Below are 24726 nucleotides of genomic sequence, written 5' to 3'. Positions count from 1 at the left end.
AAATATACATATTTAAAAGACTAGATAAGAGATGGCAAAGAGAAAGAACAGACAACAGTTAAATGAGAGAAAGTAGCTACTGAGAAAAAAAATTCACAGCTAGAGAGTTAGCTGAGCAGAATGGAAAGATTTCTGAAAGAAACATATTGTACTATTTGGTTTTATAAAAGCAATGGTATAAACATTTATGATTTAATGTATTTTGCTCACCCAACTCATAACTTGAAGAAATCTTTGTGGATAGAACACATTTTCCACATCTAATAAAGTAAGGTAAGACTGAACTGCATAAAGTCTTAATTGTTGATCTTCTGTTTCATCATCAAAACCTACAAAGATATTAATATATCATTTTAATTTCTACTAGATTTTCTAAAGGACTCTGTAATTAAAACATTTAATTTTAAATCTTTTCTTTACAATGTAACAGTTTACTAACCTTCTGCTAGCAGTCTTAGAAAGTTATTGGGAATATCGGGATGCATTACATCTCCTCCCACTGAAAACACAGCATTCATTGTTTGAATAAACCATGCATTATCAGGAGCATATGTGTCCACAGTGTTAAGGAAAAGTACACTTCCATGTGCCACGTAAGTGGCATCAACCTTTTTTAAAAATAGCCCTATTCACCTAGTGTGGCATTTTTACTTTTAACTGCTGACAATAAACTATTCTATACTCCAGTTTTAAATAAAACAGGTGCTCAGTAAAAGCTTAATAAACCGATACTATGATATCACTTTATCCAGCACTTGCATATAACCATCCAAGATATAGATGTGAAATAATTGAAAGAAACATCACAGCTAAGAACAAACAATGGAAAACGATATATCAATACTTAGAAAGGCTAAGCGTTGTGGTGTATCTACTTGAAGAAGTTGTTTAACCTCTTTTCTAATCTGTTCCTCTTTGGTCCTAAAATTCTATTGTTCTTCTACCCATGGCAGCATTGGCTACAACAAAACAATCCTTAAACAATTTCCAAGATGATCTGATTTAACCCTTTGCACTCCGAACCATTCTGGACACTGGCTACCAATGTTCCCTGAGAGGGGACAGCGGAGTGCAAAGGGTTAACATTATTCCTTTTTTTCTTTCTTAGATTTAGAAGACACTTTAAAGAGAATGAAATATCTTTGCGACCTTTAAAGTTTCTCTCACATTTACAAAGCAAATGAAAAATAGCAGCAGATGAATGCAGTTCCTAAATACTTTATTGTGACAATTTCCAGCATAAGCAACAGTGTGAAGAATCATTTTTAGCATCCTGAGCAACGACCTCCTCCTACCCCAAAATAAAAACCCAAGAATTTTTACTCAGAAAAGAAATTTGAGTATGAAGTAATGTCTCAAGGAGGAATTGAAAGAGGAATCAGGCAGATTCCTGTTTACAATAGTGACCAACCAAATGAAAAGAACCAAACCAGTACTACATAAATTCTTGTTTTTGATAAAAGGTTTGAAAATCAGGAATAGAAACGATTGCTGGTTCTCTGAATTTAACTTGACTTTCTTTTAAAGTCACTGTGTAACTAAAGGTATTTTATTACTTATGGTTCAAGCAAAGGATATTTCTCAGCCAATTCAGCTATTTTGCCAACCAAATTAACGATAATATACTCTTCTTTGCTCTGATATAAATATTCAAGCATCTTCTGGACAATCACTGTTATGTTCTGTGAATTAGTAATTCTGTAAAGAAGTTCCAGTGTCTGTTTAAGAATGAGGGGAAAAAAAAACAGTATTATAAAACAATGCATAACACAAACATAGTAACAAATAGGTTAGTAATAGTTGATTCTTCCACTTTTATGTAGATCTCTTGGAAATCAGTTAATAGGTGCTCAAGAAATGCATATTTTAAATGAAACAGAATTTAAGGCAAAATTATTGTCAAAAAATGAATTATGATTGATTTCAAAGTCTAAAAGCCTTTACTGATATAATTACAATCTGACATTTCTACATGACATGCCGTGTAAAGACTAAAGTTAAAAGGTTTATAATTTAGTTTCTAAAAATACAACAGGTTCTCAACCCTACATTACTAAGTCTTCTCAGACATACACATAAAAATCCAGCCTTATAAAGTGTATTTTCCACATTATCCAAGCAACAGAAAACTGAACTCGAGTAGGTTTGTCAGTTAAGAGCAAACAGCCCCTAATGTTGATGGGCAAAGGTTGATGGCTCAAGCACTTAAAAGCCTACAAGGCAAAGTTCAGAAACTCAGGAATCCAGAAACATTTTATAGCTAGTTTCTCAGTGCTGAGGAATATACTCCTTGCTACTTTAAGTAAAATGAAGGAAGACTACTGCCAGATTGAGCTCCCATTTTACTAGCCTTAAGGCTCTACATTAAGGTGCTAAAAATATGAGACTAAGGGCAATATTTAGAAAATATCATTTTATAGTGTTTTAGGAACAACACCAATAGCTGCAAGAGAATTTTACACTCTTACTTACATACACTGACTTATCCTACCTGTCAAACTTGTCCTAAGTATCTTAAGGGCTCCTTCTAATTTTTCAGCCAGGACTGAAAGTACCAAGGATAACAGATTTTGAAAGTCTGATTTTTCAAAAACTGTTTCAGTTAACTCCATTTAAAACCTTATACTTACACAGATCTCCCTACCAATAGTTTTCAATTTATGGAGCTGTTTCACATATGCTCCCTGTAGATTCTAAATTATATGTTACATATTTTCAGATAATCTACATCAAATTAACTTCTTACACTAAAGCCATGAAATTCAGCATTTCTAGGACTGCCCGGGGTATGAGAATGGCACAGCTAGAGGTCTTTTCTGTTCAACTTTGGTAGCTCCTTTTTGCCTTTCTTCTCCCTGTATGAGAGTAATAAAGCCAGGTAAAAGGGAACCCCAGTCCCAAGAAGTAGGTCACTGCATAACCAACAACCAAAGTCCTTGGCATATAATTACTACTGATAAAGGTTAGACGTGCCAGTGACACTGAGCAGACAATAGTGCAGTGCCTTCTTGGGGTACCCACTGATACTCAGCCCCTTCCTCAAATAATTCAACTAATTTTTTTTCACTGCAGGTAACACACCAAAGATATCAGACTTCGTAATTTTAAAAGTCTATTGCCCTTTGAGTCCTTTAAATTGAGAGCCCAATAACTAAATACAGCAATAATAAAGTCCATGCTTTAAAAAAAAATAGAAAGAAAATTGTACTGAAGTCAATCCTGCTCAATTTAGGGGTCAGCCACACAAAGAAAATGCATACTCTTTATCTGTGAAAAAGGAAGAACCACAGAGATTTGTTAATGTCCTTTGGTGCCTTGCCATTCTCCTAAATGCCTACACAAAGGAATTAGTACATCTGTACTAATAAAAATCATTTTAGGCATATCTTCATTAATTCTTTCAACATTCCCACATATTTAACAGGGGATATATTACTTTATTTTATAGATGTTAAGGGCAATAATGAAAATTATTAACTACCACAAATTTCATCTTAAAACTGACAATAGAATTCAGGTCTCCTATTGATACAATTCTTGGACCAAAAAAGTATTAGTGAATCCGTACACTAACTATTGAACCTACATCCTCCGATTCATAATTTAAAACCATTCCTATGGATACTAACTGAAGCACTTTTTAGAAAAGTTCCATAGTTGGAAGAATAAAAGACTCTCAAGTTAAAATACACACATACACACCACCCACCAATCTCTCATCGTAATACCAACATAAAGTTTAAAAATTATAACACTTCATGTGCACGTTCAAAGTACCAGTTTACCTCTCTTTTAATAATGGGATCAGGATGGTCTAAACATTCAATTATTGTCATCTGGTGTTGAAGAGCCAGAGTAGGATCCTGCTGAATAACATAGGTAAGAGCCTTCAGTCCTAGAAACAAAGATTACATTATACAAAGTAACATGAAACAGATACTCAGCAATTTCAAAAGCTTTCTTTGTCACTTCTGCTGAAAAACCAATCATCTTACCTAAATATTTAAGATTTATTTTAGGTGACAGAACAAATTTTCCAATGCACTTGGCAGCCTTCTCAAGTAATTCAGATTTAGGATAAATAGAATAGACTGTATGCACACATTCAAACAGAATAGCTAGAAAAAGAATATATAAAATGTCAAGATTCATGTTAAAGTAAAATAAAACAAATTGCATAAAATCACAATAAAACAAACTAATTGGAAATTTTTTCAAAGATGTGGACTTTACTGCTTTCCGGTTTATGTAGTTATTATGACAAGGTTACCATAGCACAACTTAAAGAGAATTATATTTATTAATAGATAAGAATGACATATTCATTCATGCAACAAGTATTTACTGAACACCCACTATGTACCAGACATTGTTCTAGTACTATGGATACAGAAATAAAGAAAACAGACAAAGTCCCCTGTCCTCCAGGTCACATTCTAATTAACATGCAACGTACTCACTGTTCTTCCTATACACAGACATTTCCAATGCTCCTTGAATGCTTTAAAATCATTTATTCTCAGGAAGTTTCTGCCATTTACATGCAGAAATCATATAGTTTATTTCAATATAATAATTTTAAGGCCTCTACTCAAAAATATTCCAAGTCAGTTCTTTAAAAATAACCTCAGTGGATACAGAACAATCTAGTGAATATCTTTATAGGGTGCAAACTTGATTTTCTAATAATAGTCAAAGATCTGATAACTATGATAGATGATTAAAGTGGACACTAAAATTTTTTTCAAATTCTCTTAAAGAGCATGCATCAAGGAGCTAGCGCTGAAGCTCTGACATGGTAAAGAAGAATCACTTAGGCATCATAAAGGACATGCCCCACATAACCAAACTATCAGAACTGAGACACAGAAGCAGTATACTTTAAAACAATTCTACTGCAAGTTGAAGCATATCAAGTACTTTTTTTAAAACTTTTTTTTTAATTGAGGGAACAGTAATATACAACACTATATATGCTAGTATAGGTTATTAAAACCTCTACAGATGTATGTTACCACACCACACCCATATATCAAGTTCTTGACAGAATCAATCCTCTATTTCCAAAAGCTTAAAACATTAACAATTGGGAACTTCTTTGCATATAAGATAAATTCTGATTATTTCAGTATTGCACACTTCTGAGAGAAGGGGAGAGGGAGAGAGAGAAAAAGAGAGGGACAGATGAGAAAGAAATCAGAAAAAATCTGAAATATAAATTTCTCCCTAAGAAGGGAAGTGACCTTAATTAAAGGATAAATTATAAAGTAAATTGAGCCTAAGAACATACTTTGTACTTTCAGATACTTGTGCTGTAAAATGTCTTTACTGTGCTAAAAACTAAACAAAGGGAGCTTGCCTTGGTCAACTGAATTATCAAACTAAGGCAGGAGTGGGCAAACTGCCACTAACTCTAGTGTTCGGCCTATTTTTGTAAGCCTGTAAACTAAAAATAGTTTTTACATTTTTAAAAGGTTATAAAAAACAAAACAAACAAAAAAAAGTGATAGAACTACATGTAGCCTGCAAAGTCAAAATATTTACTATCTGGCCCCCTTTTCAGAAAAAGTTTGCCAAACCCTGAACAGACATGACAGTCCCAAGAAAGATGAAAAATGTTATTGCTCAATTTTCAGTCATAACTAACACATTTTCCTTTACTTGCTATCCAATTACTTTACTCACAAAAGCTTCTCATTACCCATCTAAAATCTAAACTTTTATAGTCAGATGTGAATAAGATTTCCAGAAAGGTGATATAGGAAAAAATAATAGTTTAAAATGTGTACTTACTGGTCAACTTAGGCATAAATGAACTGAAAATGAATTTGATAGTTTTTTTAAATCATTTTCCTACCTAGAACTAAATCCCTTTATCCTCCAACTCTGCCAAAATCTGAGTGGAAGTCCAAAATTGAAAAAGCAGACATTCTGCTGTGTCACCCCTCAGTGGTTGAAAGAAAAAGTGCTTCTAAGGTTTTCTAAATGTGAATACACAATCTGGAACTTTATTCTTCAGGAGTCAAGTAAGTCCTGACCAAAATACCATTAAGTAAAAATTACTAAAATGAAAACTAATAATGTTCTATCCTTTGTGACATGGTTTTTATTAGATTGCTTTGGGTTGGATTATGCTCAAACCAAACTTGAAGTTCTACTGATACTTCATCCTTCACACTAGATTTTCGTTTTATTTTATTTTATTTATTTATTTTGTGTGTGTGAGGGACCCTCGCAGGTGGCTGGGGATGGAACCAGCGCTGCAGAGGCTGCGGGCAGCCTTGCAACCCAGCGCTCAACCGCTGCGCCACCAGGGAAGGCCCTAGATTTTCATTTTAAATAAGGAATGTCTCCATCTACTGACATCACTTTGGCAAGGGGGAGGAAAGTACTGCCCAATGGGTATAAAGTCTCCTTTGACTTTTGGGGGAAGGACTCCCGGTTCCTGCCAGGTGGGGGTGGAAGTAACTGCTGATGCTACCCTGCCCAGGAAAGGGAGGGGCACCTCATTACGACTCCCCAGGCAGCCTCCACCAACAGTGAGGAGGTGGCCAAGGCATCACTGACCAATGGTGAGATACTGACTTTCCACATTAGGCTTCTTCTAACACCATTCCAGCAAAGAGAGGAGGGTAGCTCTTTCTTCCCCACTCCTGGAAGATGAAATCGAGTCTTCCCACATCATCTCCACTGACACTTCAGGGTAGACGGCTTCCTTTCTTGCCTGGCAGGGATGAAATCCCAGCTCTTGGGTTTCTCTGCCACCATCCCAGTGGGATGGTTAAGGCACCTTGTCATAAAGTCTGATTCTCCCTCACCCTTTGCAGTCATGACTGCTTGGCTGGAATAGAGAGGTTACTGACTAGATGTTTTCTCCCTGCTGGTATGCCCTTATCTTCTTGGTCTCTTCTGTGCCCTTATCTTCTTGGTCCTTTGGCTAGAGAGGAGGGTTTCTGGGTTATTTTTGTTGCCCTGTTGCCATTTCCAGGTTGTTGACTCTCCAGTACCTACTCTGGGGTACATCAAGCAAAAAGAAAACTCAGGTTATTGACGATATAGTCCTTCTATGCCAAGAAAAGACATCTTCTTTTTTACACCTTTCAGAGTCTACTGTTTGTTTTACATACAATATTCAGGACTTTTAAGTGAACTTAGTGGAAAAGTACTTCTATCTAATTTCATGGTTCTGTCATTTATATTCCATTTTATATAAATCCCCCAATTTACGAAGTGGCTTAGTAAAAATGTCATTCTGGGAGCTGAAGTAGAAGACTATTTTGGATAAAAAGTTGAGGATAGGACTAAGATATTAAGCCTATAACAGAATCTAAGAAGTTACAAAAGATGGACACTTGACAGAAGTTGGAAAACATGTCAGAACCAAAGTAAAAAATGACCAATTAAACAGGTACCAGAAAATGGGCTATTATCTAAGGCTAGCTTTTTTCATAGTTTTGTAGCATTTTGCTCATATTAGTCAAGCTGCATTTAAATGCAAATTCTGGGCATCCATTTGTTACACAGTAATACCCAAAGCATAAAGTATCTGTAGAGCTGAATTATGCAAGTCACAGATCATTACGTATATATTCATAATGCTGTCATGTACTATAATCTTGAGCTTCACACACAACATAACAGGAATCACAGGCAATGAAGTTCTGAGGGTTAGAGTGTTCCTGGGAAGCAAGTGTACAATGATATTCCCAGGAAGCATTCTAAAGAACAAAGTGATGGTTTAGGGTTTACTAAGTCATTCTGGAAAAAGTTGGGGAGGAAATAAACTACTGTTAATTATAATGTCCATTCCTATCCCTTGGGCAGACCACACTCAAATACCACATCTTCAAACTGAGCCAGGACTGAAACAGAAGTTTACCCTAATAGGTAATTTCTCTCACTAGATGGTAAACACAGGCTCTAGTCTCCAAATTACAACTCTGCTGAATTCCCTCACTATTAAATTATATTTTTAATGAACAGAGGTACAAAGGAAGTCAGCTATTTAAAAACCATTCCCCGTCAGAAGCCAGTTGTCAGGGACTAATTCCCGGCAGCACAGGCCTCGCAGCAACAGCACCTTCCCCTGAGTGGCTGCTGCCCGGCAGGGATTTTCCTCCCCTTATTTCTTTCCTTCTTCTCATTTGTCATTTTATTCCTTCTCATTGTTCTAGACACCGGATCCCCATATCTTTCTAAATCCTGAGTTCTCTCTCTGTCCCACTTGTGCTTCAGAATACCTCATAATCACTTCTATAAGCATTCACACCTTCTGGGCAAGCACTTTGGTTGTGCCTTTTGTACAATTCATCTGTGTCTTGTCTTTTGAGATAATCCTTTTTTTCTCTTATTCTTTTCTAACTTCTCTTTTCCCTTAGCACTTGAGTGTTCCCTCATTCCTTGGCATAGCTCCTAATCTTTTTTTTTTTTAATAGAGGCATGTTTTATTTATTTATTTGTTTGTTTGTTTGTTTTGTTTATACATGCACTGGGTACAGTCAGAAGCGCGGGAGGGTGAGAGAATTCACCAGAGCCAGAGCGGGGAGCAGAGCAGGCAGAAGGACCAAAGCACACTGCTGAGGGGAGCAGTGGGCAGCAGGAGAGGTCTGCGCGCCATGTGGGACCCTCCTCCGGTGGCCGGGGAGCAGCCGGGGATCGAACTGGCGCTGCAGAGGCTGGGGGCAGCTTTGCAACCCAGCGCTCAACCGCTGCGCCACCGGGGAGGCCCCATAGCTCCTAATCTTAACAAGAGTAATTTTACTAATAAAATTTCCCCAAGGAAAACAACTAAGAAGTTAGTTTTCTAGAAGATGCTGCTCAGTGTCTACCCAGCCTTTACTTCCTTTCTTTCTAGCACAATTCTAATTTGGCTCAAGTAACCAAGTAATTTGGCTCAAGTAACTCAGCCATGTGCTTCCTAAAATGTTAACTCCTTTTGGGAGTCAACTCCATGGGATGAGCCCTAATTAGTGAAAACCAGCTGTGATCATCTCATTCCTTTATCCAAGTGTAGACTTAGAGAAAGGAATTTGTTTTGGTGAATGGGAAATGACAGAAAGTCTATTTGGGAACTTCTGGAGAGAGAATTACTATGATCTTAAGAAGAACCCAGGTGCAAGTGAGTCCTTTCTTCTAAATGCCATCACCATGCCTGGAACAGAGGCGTGGATCTGTGGCAGCCATCTCGGCTCCAACCTGACGTTAAAGCCAGCCCAAGGAAGAACCGAAACTATCAGCCCTGAGAACTGCCATACTTCCTGTTACATGAAATAATCAATGTCCTTGTTTAAGAGGGAATTTTCTTTTTTTAAATAAATCAGTATCCTGCCCAAAATCTTTCACACCTTTAGATTTATAAAGTATAAAATCCAAACTCAAGTGGCTGTAGGAGAGGACTTCTGCAACATGGTCTTTCTGCTGCTCCCACTACACACTGTCTAGTCAATGATCAGCGAGTCAGTGTTCTCTGAAACATTCTACACTCCCATTTCTGCTCCTTCCTTCATGCTCCCTTAGCCATAATTCTGTTTAACCTCCCTTCTTACTAGCTATCTAAACCCTGTACTTTCAGGGTGCCACTACATCAGTAAATCTTATGTGTGCCCTACCACTTCTGAATTCCAGTAATATTTATTCCCTGTGCTACCCCTCTGCATTCTGCCTTACTATATGGGCTCCTAAATAGGTTCTCTACCATTACATTGTAAATTCCTTGAAGACAAAGATTTGCTTTATACTTCTTCATATCCTCTACTTTACTTTATACAATGCCTGGTACATAGCAGATACTCAATAAATGTCTTTGATGTAATTTATTTCTTGATTTGACACTAAGTTACAATAATACAATTCTCATTAAGAATTTGGCTTAGAAAGTATTAAGAATGAAAACCAGTCAGATAACTGATAAAAGTTAAATAACTTTCTCTTCCTTTAGTGCTATTGAAACATATTACTTATCAATGAATTCAATGCCAGGTAGTGCGGTTTGCTGGTCAATAAGACAAACACAATTCCTGCCCTTATGAAGTTTGAAATTTAAAATTGACATTCTTAATAAAATATTTATACTAAGATTACTAGAGAACACCACTCACATAATCAATGTAAGCTATAAAATGTATCAAAACAAATACGATGGGAAAGCATAACAATGGAAAGATGAGTAAAGGAAATAAATGAGAACAGAAATTATAAGGCTTCTGTGGCAAGGAAAAACACTAGACTAACAGTCTACAAATGGCTGGTGTTGGCTCCAGCAATCTTAATAAAAAGAAGGGTATCCTAGTAGAGAACATTAAAAAATATTTCCTTACATATATAGTTTTCTCCAAATCAAAAGGGGCAAATGATAGTGGTTATCTCTAGGATGGGGAACTAGGTGGTGGGTGATAAGGGTGGAAGCGACACTTACTGTTCACTGTATACCCTTTGTACCTTTTGAATTTTGAACCATGTGCATATATTACCTATTCAAAAATAAAAAAAATTAAAGCTGAAACGTCAATTGACCCCAAGAAAAAAGTTCTGCAAGTAAAAAAGGCAGAGCTTTAACAGAATTCCTTGAAAGCCTTTAAAACCCTTATCATTGATGGTGATTATCTCAAACAAAACTTTTTAACTTACTTTAGCTACCTGGAAAAATTCTGACAACTTCTATCCAAACCAACTATCTCAATAAAAGTGGTTTCTGCCCCTCCCTTTTTTAAACCTCATTATATAGCAGGGCCCTAGATAATATCAACTGTTCATTGGCCTACACACTCATAAGGGCAGGGCCTGTGTCTACCTTATTTTTCTTTTAATCTTCTACATTTAGCATGGAGGAATACATTAAATCAATCACCTCTTTCCTCAATCTACACTTAGTTGGCAAATCAAGTTTTTGTTTTGTAGGTATTCAACAAATACTGGTTAAATAAATGAATAAACCACTCACATTGCCTTCATTACCATCTACGCATATGAAACACAAATCTATGTCACAGATTAAGAAATTACTTCTCATTTGAGTCATCTCTCTCAATACCTCTTCTACCAAAGCATGCAGAATTCAAACTGTGTTAAGTGTTCTTAAGTATCTCCAAATAGCTCAATTTCTCCACTGAGCTTTCTCAAACTCACCAATAAAAGAACTAATAAATAGTTCCTTCCTTTGCTACTAAAACTGGAAATTTTTTTTGGTTACTCTTCTCAGTTCTCTACCGTCTTCCCCAATTTATTATTTCCTATCATAAAATTACTTTTTAAAATTGTATGTAACACAGTTTATCATCTCTTCACAAAATAGTATGTTACTACTCTATATCTATATATCTTTATATGTTACTATGAATTCTTTGGCTATATTCTTAAAAATCACTTTTTTAGAAAAACCTTCCATGTTCTTCCCCTCACCTAAGACATCCCAGAGCACCACGTATCTCTTCTTTGCAACATTTATAGCACCTGCCCCTTTTCATTTCTCTACTCTATGAGCTCAATGAGTGGTTAGTTTCTGTTTTACTCACAGATATAGTCCAAACATCTTACATAGGGTCTGACAAATAAGAGAAATTATAATAAATATTTGACAACTAGTTGACTCATTGATTTATTTAAGAACTACATTCAAATATAGGCTTATAAAATAAGGAACAGGTTACTGAGTTATCTTCACAGTCAATTAAATGCTTAATGCTTTCATATAATTTCTCTTAAAAATAAAGTCTTAAGGAAAAGAAAATTATCATAATGAATTCAGGTCAACATTTAAAACAATGTCACAACTGAAAATTATTTGTTATTCAGTGCTTACATTGAAAAATAATAACTCAAAGAACCACCTTAAAAATGAACATGTAACACTCTATTGGAACTTATAGTAATATGACACAGATTTAGTCATAATACTGAAACACACTGTTGGTCATTAGCATAGTATTTACATGTTACCTACCATATGTGACATTGTGATTTAATTCGGCTCTTCGTAAGGATTCATCAAGAACATCATACATTAATTCACTTGTCCTGTTTAAAAGATATTTTATTTGCAGTAGAATTATAGTATTATAACCCAATAAAACATTGCTTTCAAACTTCTCTTTAAAACTGAGGATCTACAGAAAAGAAGTGAAAGAAATTCATTTTATGAAGTTATGGGTATTTCACTTCTTAAAGATTCCATTTGCTCTTTATCAAAGCTGACTACTCAATAAAGAGATATATTGAAATATGTTGATTAATTCTTTCCTCAATCTGTATCTAGTTTACAAATTTGATTTTGGTTTGATTGGTTTGGTGTAGCTGAATACACTATCTTTTATAACTTCTTCGTAATAAAATGTTTCTAAGTTTCTACAGTTATACATTATATAGCCAGATTATTTCTATCTATATTTTAACCACAGTTTCAAAAAAAATACAAATACTAGTCTTTAGCACTAAGTTCTTCAAAAGTAAAGTTTAACTTTCATTTATATTAAAGAAACCATATTTTGTAGAATTAAGAGATCTGTACCACCCCTTTATATTTTATTTTGTTTTTGTTTTTTATTGTGGAGACATTGGCTTACAGCATTATATATGACTTAAGAGATACATGATCACACCCTTTTAGTGTATGTTAACACACCACACACACTACCACTATTCCTATGTTATGGTCACTGCTTATAGGAACAGTAATTGTGTTGAGGTCAATACACTAGGAAAATACAGTGCTTCAGTGAGTCCTAAGCCTAGAAGAAAAAATTCCTCTTCCAATAGGCCAATGAGAAAACTATGGCTTCTGAGCTGGTATTTCTGTATATTTTACAAATTTAAAAGTACAGAGAAAAAAAGTTATACCAATAGAGAATACATACAATAGTCTCACTGAGAAACTACAATATAAAACAAATAAAAGACCAAAATAATCTGGGGTTGTACACATTTGCTATGGTATGTACCTCAAGAAAATGTTTATTCTAAAAAAAAGAAATGTACTTCAGTTTGAAGTGCATATACTTTTAGTTTGTCTTTACTAAAGTACAAATATCCAGTGAGAAGCCAGAACCATACTTTAAAATCCCTCGTTTTATTGCATAAGCATTTTTTCCACTTATAACACCATATAATAGACACTGCAAATCTTCCCATCCCATCCCTGAAAAAAAAAAAATTCAGTAAAACAACTACAGCCTAGTCACTCAATTTCAAAATCCAAAGCCAATGTCTAGCATTAAGAGTCACAATTAACCACATGAAATATGGAAACATTTGCAGACATGATCAAACTAAATATTAGAAGCCTAAAAAGTAGAATGCTATACTACAGAACAAAAGAAAATAAATATAAAAGAATAAAAATAAAATATTTTTCCAGTAAATTAATTCTTTCAACTAAAAGGTTCAGAATCCTGTTATAAAATAGATTAATATTTTTACTTTGCCATATTGAATTAATCATATGTAAAATTGATATTAACATAAAATCTCATTAAAGTTAGAACTACAAAGGAGAAACATTTTAATGTTTCACAACATTAAGGAATTCTAGTCTTTATTTATTGAAGGAATTGAGCCTACTTACTATTCAACTAAGCTCCATAAAGGTAAGCACTATCTTATTCATCCTTTCATATAGTCTCTAAATTCATCCATGAAGGAATGAAAGAGAATAATGAGCTAGTCAATTCAGTAAATTCACTAAATGCCTCCAAAGTTACTTCCTGACAACATAAGATGGCAATAATTATTTTTAGACCAAAGAAGTTGGGGTACATTACTATAAAATTTGTGATTTTAAAACAAAATTCCAGTGAACTTTAACTAAAATTCCACACTAGGATAGGCTGAGTTGTATAAAATAAAACTAGAACTAATAATCTGTGTGAGTGTTCCATGACCTTCAGGTTTATACCTGAGTTCAATCAGAGCCCAAGTGGTGTTCATCACAAGCTCATGAGCAAATGGATGCTAACAAGATGATGGTGAGGCATTTCTAGTAGCAAAAGCCTAGTGGACAGTTCTTTTGGAAAACCAAATAAAAGAATTAGAATATAAATGTACACTACTGCCTAAAAGAGAAAGTCTAATAAAATCAGAACACTGATTAGCAATTTTCTTAGGATAGAAATACTTTAGGGATTTATGCCATGGTCCTCGCTCTCAAGGAACTAAAATCTAGCTGGACTTGCTCTCAAACAGTTCAGAAAAAAGTAACTGTGTATACATGTAAACAGAGAAAGATAAAGCAAATGCTACAATTGGAACTTTTCTGTAAGTCTGAAAAACTATGGCAAAATAAAAAGCTATAAGTATATATAGTTGGGAAAAAACACCCACAAAAGTTTAATAAAAATTACTGGCTAAAAGAGGAATTCAGATTAACTGAATTAAGAAGGTGAAGTGCTCACATCCAACTACAGCAAGGGTCAGCAAACACAGTCCACAGGCCTAATCATTCCATGTCTATTTTTGTATGGCTGTAGGTTAAAAATGCTTACATTTTTTTTTTTTTTTTTTTTTTTTTTAAAGATTTATTTATTTATTTATACAAGCATTGGGTACAGTCAGAAGCACGGGAGGGTGAGAGAATTCACCAGAGCCAGAACGGGGAGCAGAGCAGGCAGACTGACGAAACACACTGCTGAGGGGAACACCGGGTGGCAGGAGAGGTCTGCGTGCCATGTGGGACCCTTCTCCGGTGGCCAGGGAGCAGCCGGGGATCGAACCGACGCTGCAGAGGCTGCGGGCAGCTTGGCAACCCAGCGCTCAACCGCTGCGCCACCGGGGAGGCCCAAAAATGCTTACATTTTTTTAATGATTGGAGAGGAAAATTAAAGTTTTAGAGTCCACAAATAGTTGTTTTGTATCAGTAAAAAGGTGTGCTCAGTCATTTATAAACTATGGCTACTATGGAGCTACATAGCAGAGTTGTATAATGGTAAGAGACAACATATAGCCTGGAAATCAAAAAGTATTTGTTACCTCGTCATTTACAGAATAAGTTTCTCAACCCCTAAACCAAAATTAAGAAAGCTTAACAGAAGCTATGGAGCCTCAAAGGTACCTTTCACCATGAGCAAGATTAAGGTAAGCAGAGAGCCAGGATTATCCCAGCAACCTGAATTTATATATTTCTTAGAAAGATTCCTTTATCACTATTAAGTTAAGCATTGGGAATAACCTAGCTTATCATGAAACCTCTAGGTGACCAAAATTTAAGGTTATCAAATTTACTTAAACTAGTTTACCTTTGATCATCTTTTCCTAGAAGTCCTAGTATTCTCAAGAGCTGAATTTGTAACCATGGTGCTGGCACACAGTGGTAATTGAAATCTACTGGGAGCTTGCCTCCAACTACTTGCTTCAAAATTGTTACAAAACTCCCAGTCAAGTCTTTATATCCAGATGAGTTCTCCTACATCCAGAAAACAAAATAAAACAAAAAACTTTACTACTAATAATGTCTTAACAAATATAAAATAGACCTGGTTAAAATGCCTTATAGACTCTAACTTAATACAAGCTACCTAGGAGTTTCATGTTCACATTTAATGAAACAGAGCTTTAATATGCGTAATTTCTTCCATGACGAAACCCTGCCTATCCCATATGAAGCTGAATCATCCCCTGAAAAGTGTCAACCACTCTGTTTGTCCCTATAAACAGTTTAACCACATTTTAAATGTTCTTATAACTTCATCTTAGAAAGACTTTAATAGCCAATACAGGTTATTTATCTTATTGTGCATCACTACATTGAGTTTCACAGATTTTTTAATTTTTTTTTTAAAGAATTTTTTTTTTTAAAGATTTATTTTTATTTATTTATACAAGCACTGGGCACAGTCAGAAGCGCGGGAGGGCGAGAGAACTCACCAGAGCCAGAGCGGGAAGCAGAGCAGGCAGGAGGACCGAAGCACACTGCTGAGGGGAGCAGCGGGCGGCAGGAAAGGTCTGCGCGCCGCGCCTTGTGGGACCCTCCTCTGGTGGCCGGGGAGCAGCCGGGGATCGAACCGGCGCTGCAGAGGCTGCGGGCAGCCTAGCAAACCCAGCGCTCAACTGCTGCGCCAACAGGAAGGCCCAGATTTTTCAATTCTTTTTTTAATAAAGTAACATTGGTTGATAACATCAACCAAGTTTTTTGTTGTTTTTTTTTTTTTTAAACAAAGTGAAGGTTTGTGGCAACTATACATTGAATAAGTCTATCAAAACCATTTTTCAAATAGTATGTGCACACTTCATGTCTGTGTCACATTTAATGTACATTATTTTTTTCAAACATAATGCTGTGGAATTCTTAATAGATTACAGTATAGTGGAAACAACTTTTATATGCACTAGACAATGAAAAAAAAATTCTGTGACTTACTTTATTGCAATTTTTGCCTTATTGTGGTGGTTTGGAACTGAACCCACAGTACCTCAGAGATATGCCTATACCAGCAATTAGGGGGAAAAGAGTAAAGAACTATAATATTCAATGAGGGCAGTAATATCTCCTCTTTTGATGAAAATAAAAGGACTGTATACTATGTGAATTTTGTATGTATTTCTAATGTAAATGTGCTCTATGTGGAAGAGCATAACCAAGACTACTTATATATTTAAACTCCCCAAAATCAGTGAACATGCTTATTAAAAATTAATCCGTTTGCATTTCTGAGTGAGTGTGCCATGATTATCTGACAAATGAGAAATAAAATACAAATTCCCCAAAATGAACATCAGATTCTTCATTGTAATTTTCATTATGTACCAAGGACAAATTTTTGGAAGGGAATAGTTTTTTTCAAAGCTTAGTAAATGTTAGAGGAAAAATAAGACATTATTCAATGTGTACTTATAGCATATTATTTTGGAAAACAATACATAAAAGTGAAAACAACCTTCAGTTCTGTAAATTTAAATTGAATTTAATAGCATATTCTATTTCACTATGAAGTACTCATCAACTCTCTAACAAATACATACTTTCAGATACAAAGGGTTTCAAACAGCAATAAACTGGGGCTGAATTAGTATGAACTTGTCATCACCATTTAGAAAAATTTTACCATACCATTCTGTCCTTCCTTGTCTGAAAGCGTAGTCTATACCTTGCACAGCCTCTACTAGCGCTCCTCATTTCTGTAAGTTATTATGCATCCCATGAAGTTATATAAAAGACTGACTACTTGAAAAAGCACAAATCTACACATTTACAGCACCTTCAATAGATACTAGAAACAAGAAAAAATTTTAAGCATTAAAAAAGACTAATTCTATAATGTGCCTATAACTCTTGCCATCGACAACTTTCAAAAGTTACTATTAAAAATAATAAACATGTATTATACATTTTTACTGAAAAATCTGAGTTTTCTTTTATATTGCTAACAGTACCAACTCTGTACCTGCTGAAATCTCCAACTTACCTTAATTATCCGAAGGTATATGTGCAAGGAAGCAGCCATGACCCCAACGTCTCTGTCACAAAGTGCTTTCCGAAACTTAATGTGGATATGCTGTACTTGATTAGGAGCAATAAGCAGGAATTTGTATAATGCCAAGACAGCCTTTCTTCGTATAATCTCCCTAAAGGTAAAAAATGAAATCTAAGCAAGTCGTCTGAATCGTCAGGGATTTAGGGTGAAGATTATGGATCAAATGATTTCAAAATATCAGCTATGTTTTTGGTGGTGAATATAATATAGTATACACTGACAACTGATCTATAAGTTGCATGCCTGAAACCTACATAATGTTATAAACCAATGTTACTTCAATAAAAATGTATATACATGTATATCAGTTATTATCCTAATCTAAAATGAGAAAATAATACATCTATTATCAATTTCTTTATTTTAATCCACCAAAATATAAAAAGTGGTTATTTCTAGAGGTAAGGCCTCAAGAAATTTTAGCTGATCATGTTATATATTTCTCCAGTTATGGAATTTTTTGGTAACCAGCATATACTACATTTGAAACCAGAACAAACAAGATAAACAAATCCCTACTACTCTAACACCATTTTTGAAAGTCATATGTCTTGAAATTAGGAAATGGATCAATAGTAAATTTACATCACTAAGAGGTATTATGTATTACCATTAAACAATCTCTTTGTTAATATTAAAAGTCTCTTTAACATTCTGAGCTTTTCATGTTTCTCTTTTTTATATCATGGACACATACTCCAAATACTTCTGTTGGCAGATTCACGTGAAATTAAAAGGTGTTACTCCTTTCAGTGCCCAGCTCATGTTTCAAAAATCTCATTACAACAAAGAGGGTAAGTATACAGAAATTCTGCTCTTCATTTGTAACAGATAATGAAAATCTAGCACACAAGAAACAAAAATAAGGCACTACTATCCTTGATCATATTTCCAAGGGAGTGTATTTCTTCCTCTTCTGTCTCATGCCTATATCCACATATCTCATATTTTCAGAATACAACAGCAGTGTTCACATGTGTCACAGAAGTGAAGTATTTACTTCTAAGGGTTCTTAAATATAGTTTGTTTTCTAAAATCAGATTCTTCAATGCAATCCCATGTTCTCTAAAGAATAGCATTTACAAGAGTCCTAATGAATGATCACCTAACTCCTGCTAAATTCCCCTTACAGGCAACTCATTCTTTGTAAGCAAACTATGCCATGATGGAAATTCTTTTCACATAGAAAGGAAAGAAGTTAACAACAGACTTTCCATTAGTATTAATACCTTAATGACTGTAAACTACCCAATAGTTACTGGGTATTAACCAATATTAGTTCTCAGAGACAGTAGGTAAAAGAATAAAAGAATACAGAAGAAGGATACAAACTCTGAAGAGACTCAGGAATCTCTAGGCCTGCCCTAAATGGTAGTATTAATGCAAGACATCAAGACACCTAGATTTGGGTTGCAGGTCTGGCATACTGAAACACAGCCTGGGATTCAAAAGTCAGGTCCAAGCCCTGTCTCACATTATCTTTGTGACATCTACTAGCCTACCTGTAGCTCTGTCCCATATTCTTTCTTCTTTACTCCACAGCATGGAGTTAGGTATGGACATAACAGCAGAAGCAGTTTCGAAAAGCCTAAACTCTAGCCAGTAGAAGACAGGAGAAGCCAGGACTTGAAATTAGAGTAGATGAGAAGCAGTAAGAAAAAAAATTCAATTCTCAAAAGAACTTCATGCAAAGGGTCTGTAAAGTATGACTACCACAAAAATGGTAGTGGTATGGAAAAATTACATAAAAATATGCTCTGCTATGATCAGATCCACCTATAATTATCAAAGAAAAAACTACATTTTATTTCCAATAATTGTCTATACCCAGAAAATTTGTTCTAAAACAGATCTGACATAACTGAAACATTATAAAAAGTCTGAAAACCCTATTAAACTACTCTATAATTTTTACTAAAAGTTATTTTAGCTAAAAGATTCATGGTCCAAGATTTCCTGAAGAACACAGATCATAAACAGTATTTTATAATCTTAGAACATTATATTGACTTTAAGAAGCGTATGAAATAAATATTGTAGAAGTAACAAAATAAATCTATCACGAATGTAAGAATAGTTAAAATACTGTGATCACAAAGGAAAAATGGAAAATGCACAATGTTTCCTAAGCTTTCAAAGATGATGAAGTTGAAAGGTTTGGTCAAAAACAAAAGAATTCCAAGTGTGGTGAAAAAGTAAGTCAAGCTAATAAGGAAGAGAGTTAAGAATTCTTAAAAGACTAGCAAAATTTTTCTGGATATACTGTGCTATAACATAGAATATGCATCCCCAGATAGCAAAGTTTTTTATTCATATGACTTGAGGCATTTCCAAATGTGTTCCATTATTTTACTTCATCCTCAAAACAACCTGTGAGTACTAAGGTGCTTCAACCAATCCAATGTAGGTAAGGAAAAACTCAATCACTGTTTTTAATGGTAGAAGTGGAAAGTCACAGAATCTTGACATTAAGCCTATCTCTCAGTTTAACATTAAAAAAAAAAGACTCCCTAATATTTTTATAAACCCACATAAAAATAAAGAACGATCCTACTGAGGCTTTTTGCATTGTATCTAGCAATTGAAGAGTATCTTCAACCCTGGTGGTATTAAGTTAAAGTTATAATGAATTTTGGTTTGAAATACACAGCATAAACACCTATCTAAAAACAATTTACTTACTTAGAATGCTGAAGCTTATCTTCTATTAATGGAAGAACAGCAGGAATCATTTCTTGAGGGAAAATTTGGCTGACGATCGTAAGTGCCATACATACTTCTACCAGATTAGTGCTCTGCAAGTCCTGACATAATTATTAAGCAAAGAAAACATTTAGTGCAAATTCTGATACTCCGGATGGTGAGCTCAACAATGCAATCAATGGTCCTACATACTTGATAGTTTTCCACCAATTATATAAGTAATTTGTACATTCAGGCTTACCTCATATTTTATGGAATATATCTATTTCATTTGGCTTAACAGAGCCAAGAGACAAACACAGTCAAAAAGTAATTGTATTTGTTCTAACACTGGATAAAGTATTACAGTCTTTATTACAGTCTTTATTTATTACAGTCTTTAAACTTTTCCAAACCAGTACAATCAATTTTATGAATTTTTCTTGTTAATAACATTACTGAAAGTTAAAAAGGAAGTAATTCTCAAGTCTATACAATAAAATGCAAGTATTCACATATGCTTACATATTACACAAAGTTTGTAAGTCATTCTAATAAAACCTGAAAATATGTTTTTAATAAATTTGAAAAAATTTAAACAACTAGAAACCTTAAAATAGCCTATAACTCAAAATTCGAAAAGGCTACATACATATACACACTCATATAAAAGATTAACATAAGACAGAATAAAGGTGTTTGCCCACAAAATACACAAAAGATTGACACAAGAAAAACATGAGAAAGCTCAACAATTCAATTATACTTCATAATCAATTTTCATTAAAAGTTTAACAGGAAAGGGCCTCCCTGGTGGCGCAGGGGTTAAGACGAAACCTATGAAGCAATCCGCAGCCACTGCAGCAGGAGTTTGATTCCCGGCCCGCCAGGGAGAAACCCACATGGTGGGACAGAACTCTCCTGTCTCGCCCACTGCTCCCCTCAGCAGTGTATTTCATCAGTCTGCCTGTTCTGTTCCCTGCTCTGTCTCTGGTGAATCCTCTCACCCTCACCCCCACATCTCTGGCCTGTACCCCAATTCTTGTATAAAAATAAATAAATCTTTAAAATAAAAAAGTTTAACAGGAAAAATACTAGAAGTATGGATTAAACTGTGCTTTGATCATCTGTATATTTCATTCATCCAATTGTACTCTATTGTCCTTTAAAATGACAAAATTTAAAAGACTTCAACATTCCATTTAAATCTATATTCCTTTAGAACAGATCCTACACACTTAACCCCAGCTCTTGTATGCATAAATAAATACATCAAAACAAACAAACAAACAAACAAAAAAACAGATCCTAAAGAAAAAGGCAACAATACGAAAAGTGCATCTTTAGAGAAATGAGCTATAATTCTAATTTTGCTTTTTAAAATGAAACAATAAAATAGAAGCAGTAACCCGTACAATTTGGCTAAGTTATATCATTATCTTCACTTTACAGATGCAGAAACTGATCTAAATGACCTTTATAAGCCCATTATAAGCCTATCTTCTTTCAAAAACATCTAATTCAACATGATTAAGGGGAAATGTCACATCTGCAGGAATAATTTAAGACTTCAAATTAACCAACATACAATACAGTACCTTTACAACTGTATTCACAAGGAGCAGCAGCAGTTCATGACTTTCATGTAGAAATAAAGAAATAGCCAAATAACCTATAAAAGTTGAGGAGAAAAATCTCATTATTACCTGCTCAAAGTAACTTTCCCAAGTTACACAAAGGTACCAGTTACAGGTCAATACAAAAACAAATTGCAAAATATTAGGTACAAAAACTTCAATAAGGAAAATTTCAAGTGTTTTTCATTCTGAAATTTTTTAGAATTATGTATTTCACAGCATACGTTTGAAATGAAAACAGGCAATGTATACCAAAATAAGGTCTTGTAATGATATCAGGAATATGTCTTCTAATTTTTTTGCAAATATTCACAATCAATCAAAATATTTCTATCTTGTAGCCAAACATAAAATTATTCAAAAACTAATTACTACATTTTAAAAAATTTATATATATTTTACATAATTGTTCATTTTTATACAATGTTTGCTTTCTCCTCTCAGGTATAGTAAAAGCTACTACATTTAATAGTGAATTACTTTCCATTTGTATTACTGAATGAGCTACCATATACCAACCGATACAATGTAAATCATGTATTAAATGAACCAATAGTTTATTGTCTCCATTTGAAGACACACTATTGAATGAATAGCAGTTGCTGAGTGAAAAATATTGTCTACTGCATTAATTGTACTCATTGACTTAAATAAGCATTTTCATTTGAATAATACTGAAACCTAAAGATATACATCTTAGTATTAAGAAAACACATTAATACTGACAAATGTCATGTGCATGGAATCTAGATGCTCCATATAATTTTCCTGTCATTCTTCATATTAGTAAAAACTAGCACTTATTAGACAGTTACTATAGGTCAAGTACATCACAAGCCTCACCTCATTTAATGCTTAAAACTCCAGCAGGTAGGTATTATCCTAAACATGATGAGGCCCCAATAAAGATAACTGCCCAAAGTCTACAACTATTAGATGGGGAAGCAAGGACACAAACTCAGCAAGCAGCAGTCAGATGTTTTTAACCCCATCCTGTCTCTCCACACAGTACACCTTGAGGCATTATTCCTTGCCTCCTTCCTCACTGTTTTTTTTTTTTTAAGATTTATTTTTATTTATTAATACACAAAAGAACTAGCATATATGGCAGAGGTGGGGGGAAAGGAGAGGATTCACCAAAGACAGAGTGGGGAGCAGACAGGCAATCTACTTAAATACACTGCTGAGGTGAGGAAAGCAACAGGTGAGCCAGGAGAGGTCTGCTGCGCCATGTGGGTTTGGTCCCTGGCCAGGGATCAAACTCATGCCATTCTACAGTGGCTGAGGATAGAGCTTGATAGTGCTGAGACTTTAACCCCTGCGCCACCAGGGAGGCCTTTTCTCAATTCTTTTAGCACTTTCATTAAGGATTTTAATGTTGGGCCTCCCCGGTGGCACAGCGGTTGAGTGCTGGGTTGCGAAGCTGCCCGCAGCCTCTGCAGCGCCGGTTCGATCCCTGGCTGCTCCCCGGCCACCAGAGGAGGGTCCCACATGGCGTGCAGACCTCTCCTGCTGTGCCCGCTGCTCCCCTCAGCAGTGTACTTCATCAGTCTGCCTGTTCTGCTCCCCGCTCTGGCTCTGGTGAATTCTCTCACCCTCCCGCGCTTCTGACTGTACCCAGTGCTTCTATAAATAAATAAATAAATAAATCTTAAAAAAAAAAAAGGATTTTAATGTTAACTATCTCCATCATTATTAGCATCCACACTGTCTGCACCTATTAGGGAACATGGGAAAACCATTGGCTATTCTCACAGCCAAGATGTTGCAGCATGACTTAATGCAATATCTACAATGAAGGTCAGAGGAGCAGAGCGATTACTCCCACAATCATGAGAAAGAAAAGAACTAATCAGGACCAAGAAAGATGAGAAAAACCACAAAGAACATTTAAAGCAGAGATTAAGGGTTGTTGTTTTTTTAGATTTATTTTTTATTTATACAATAGTTGGGGTACAGGCCAGAGGCACAGGAGGGTGAGATATTCACCAGAGACAGAGTGGGGAGTAGAACAGGCAGACAGACCGAAAGCACTGCTGAGGGGAGCAGCAGGCGCGACAGGAGAGGTCTGCCACACCATGTGGGAATCTCCCTGGCCAGCTGGGAATCGAACCCGCGCTGCAAGGCTGCTTCACAGTGCTGCGCTCAACCCGCTATGCCACTGGGGAGGCCCCAAAGTTTAAGGGTTTCTGACACCTGTGTTTAGCTAAGGTATCACACATGATCAACTCACAAATATCAGGGTAGAAGATAAACTAACCCAAAGACCATTTCAAAAAATACCGTTTTTGAACATCAGGAAACAAAAGGCAAGATACTCTGTGACTCAAAAAAATGAAAAAGGTTTCAGAAAAACAAAACTAAACTATGATTATAAAGTACATTCAATATATATAAAGTGGGGTATAGTGTAAGAATATAAGCTTTGACACGTATAAACTTACATTCACATTCTGATTCCACCATGTATTAGCTCTCAGACCTTGGACATGTGACTTAACCTTTCTAAGCTTTAATTTTCTCATCTGTAAAATGAAGATAAGTGCTATCTTACAAGATAAAGAACCTAACGTAACACCTGACTTAATGGGTATTGAAATTTATTCAACAACATACACATAAAAACTAAGAAGGCATTCTCCGTCAAAGAAAGCACAATGCTAGGCTAAGAAATCTCAGCAAAGTGAATGAGGCAGTAGTACCAGAGTAAAGACAGACAGAAGTGTTTAAATGCTACTTAAAAATAACTTCCACTAATTAGCACATATACAGAATGTCTAATGTCTGCAAATAGGTCTGTCTTGTTGGTTATAAATTACTTTCCTGAGAGACCTGAATATCAATAAAAATGACTCTGAGGTCTCCTAAGAGTCTAAGACAAGCCGAAGATAAACCCCCATAATAATGCATTAATTCATGTACACAGTTATCCACTGCAACATTATAACTTA

The 24726-nt window shown here is 35.2% G+C and overlaps 1 protein-coding gene across 1 annotated transcript in view; it reads right to left on the bottom strand.

Moving 5' to 3' along the window:
- Positions 1-24726, bottom strand: part of AP4E1 (adaptor related protein complex 4 subunit epsilon 1) — a 56940-nt gene that overhangs the window by 26328 nt on the left and 5886 nt on the right. Inside the window, 10 exon segments of the mRNA XM_037502475.2 lie at positions 211-329; positions 440-552; positions 1579-1718; positions 3786-3895; positions 3996-4118; positions 11939-12012; positions 15222-15388; positions 17388-17547; positions 20139-20260; positions 21737-21810. Coding sequence (XP_037358372.1) covers positions 211-329; positions 440-552; positions 1579-1718; positions 3786-3895; positions 3996-4118; positions 11939-12012; positions 15222-15388; positions 17388-17547; positions 20139-20260; positions 21737-21810 — 1202 coding nt within the window.

The sequence above is a fragment of the Talpa occidentalis genome, unplaced genomic scaffold (genome assembly GCF_014898055.3).
Source record: "Talpa occidentalis isolate TD23 unplaced genomic scaffold, MPIMG_talOcc4v2.1 talOcc4.11, whole genome shotgun sequence".
Lineage (NCBI taxonomy): Eukaryota > Metazoa > Chordata > Mammalia > Eulipotyphla > Talpidae > Talpa > Talpa occidentalis.
Note: the sequence above shows the minus strand (reverse complement) of the source record. Positions and strands in the feature narration are given on the sequence as shown.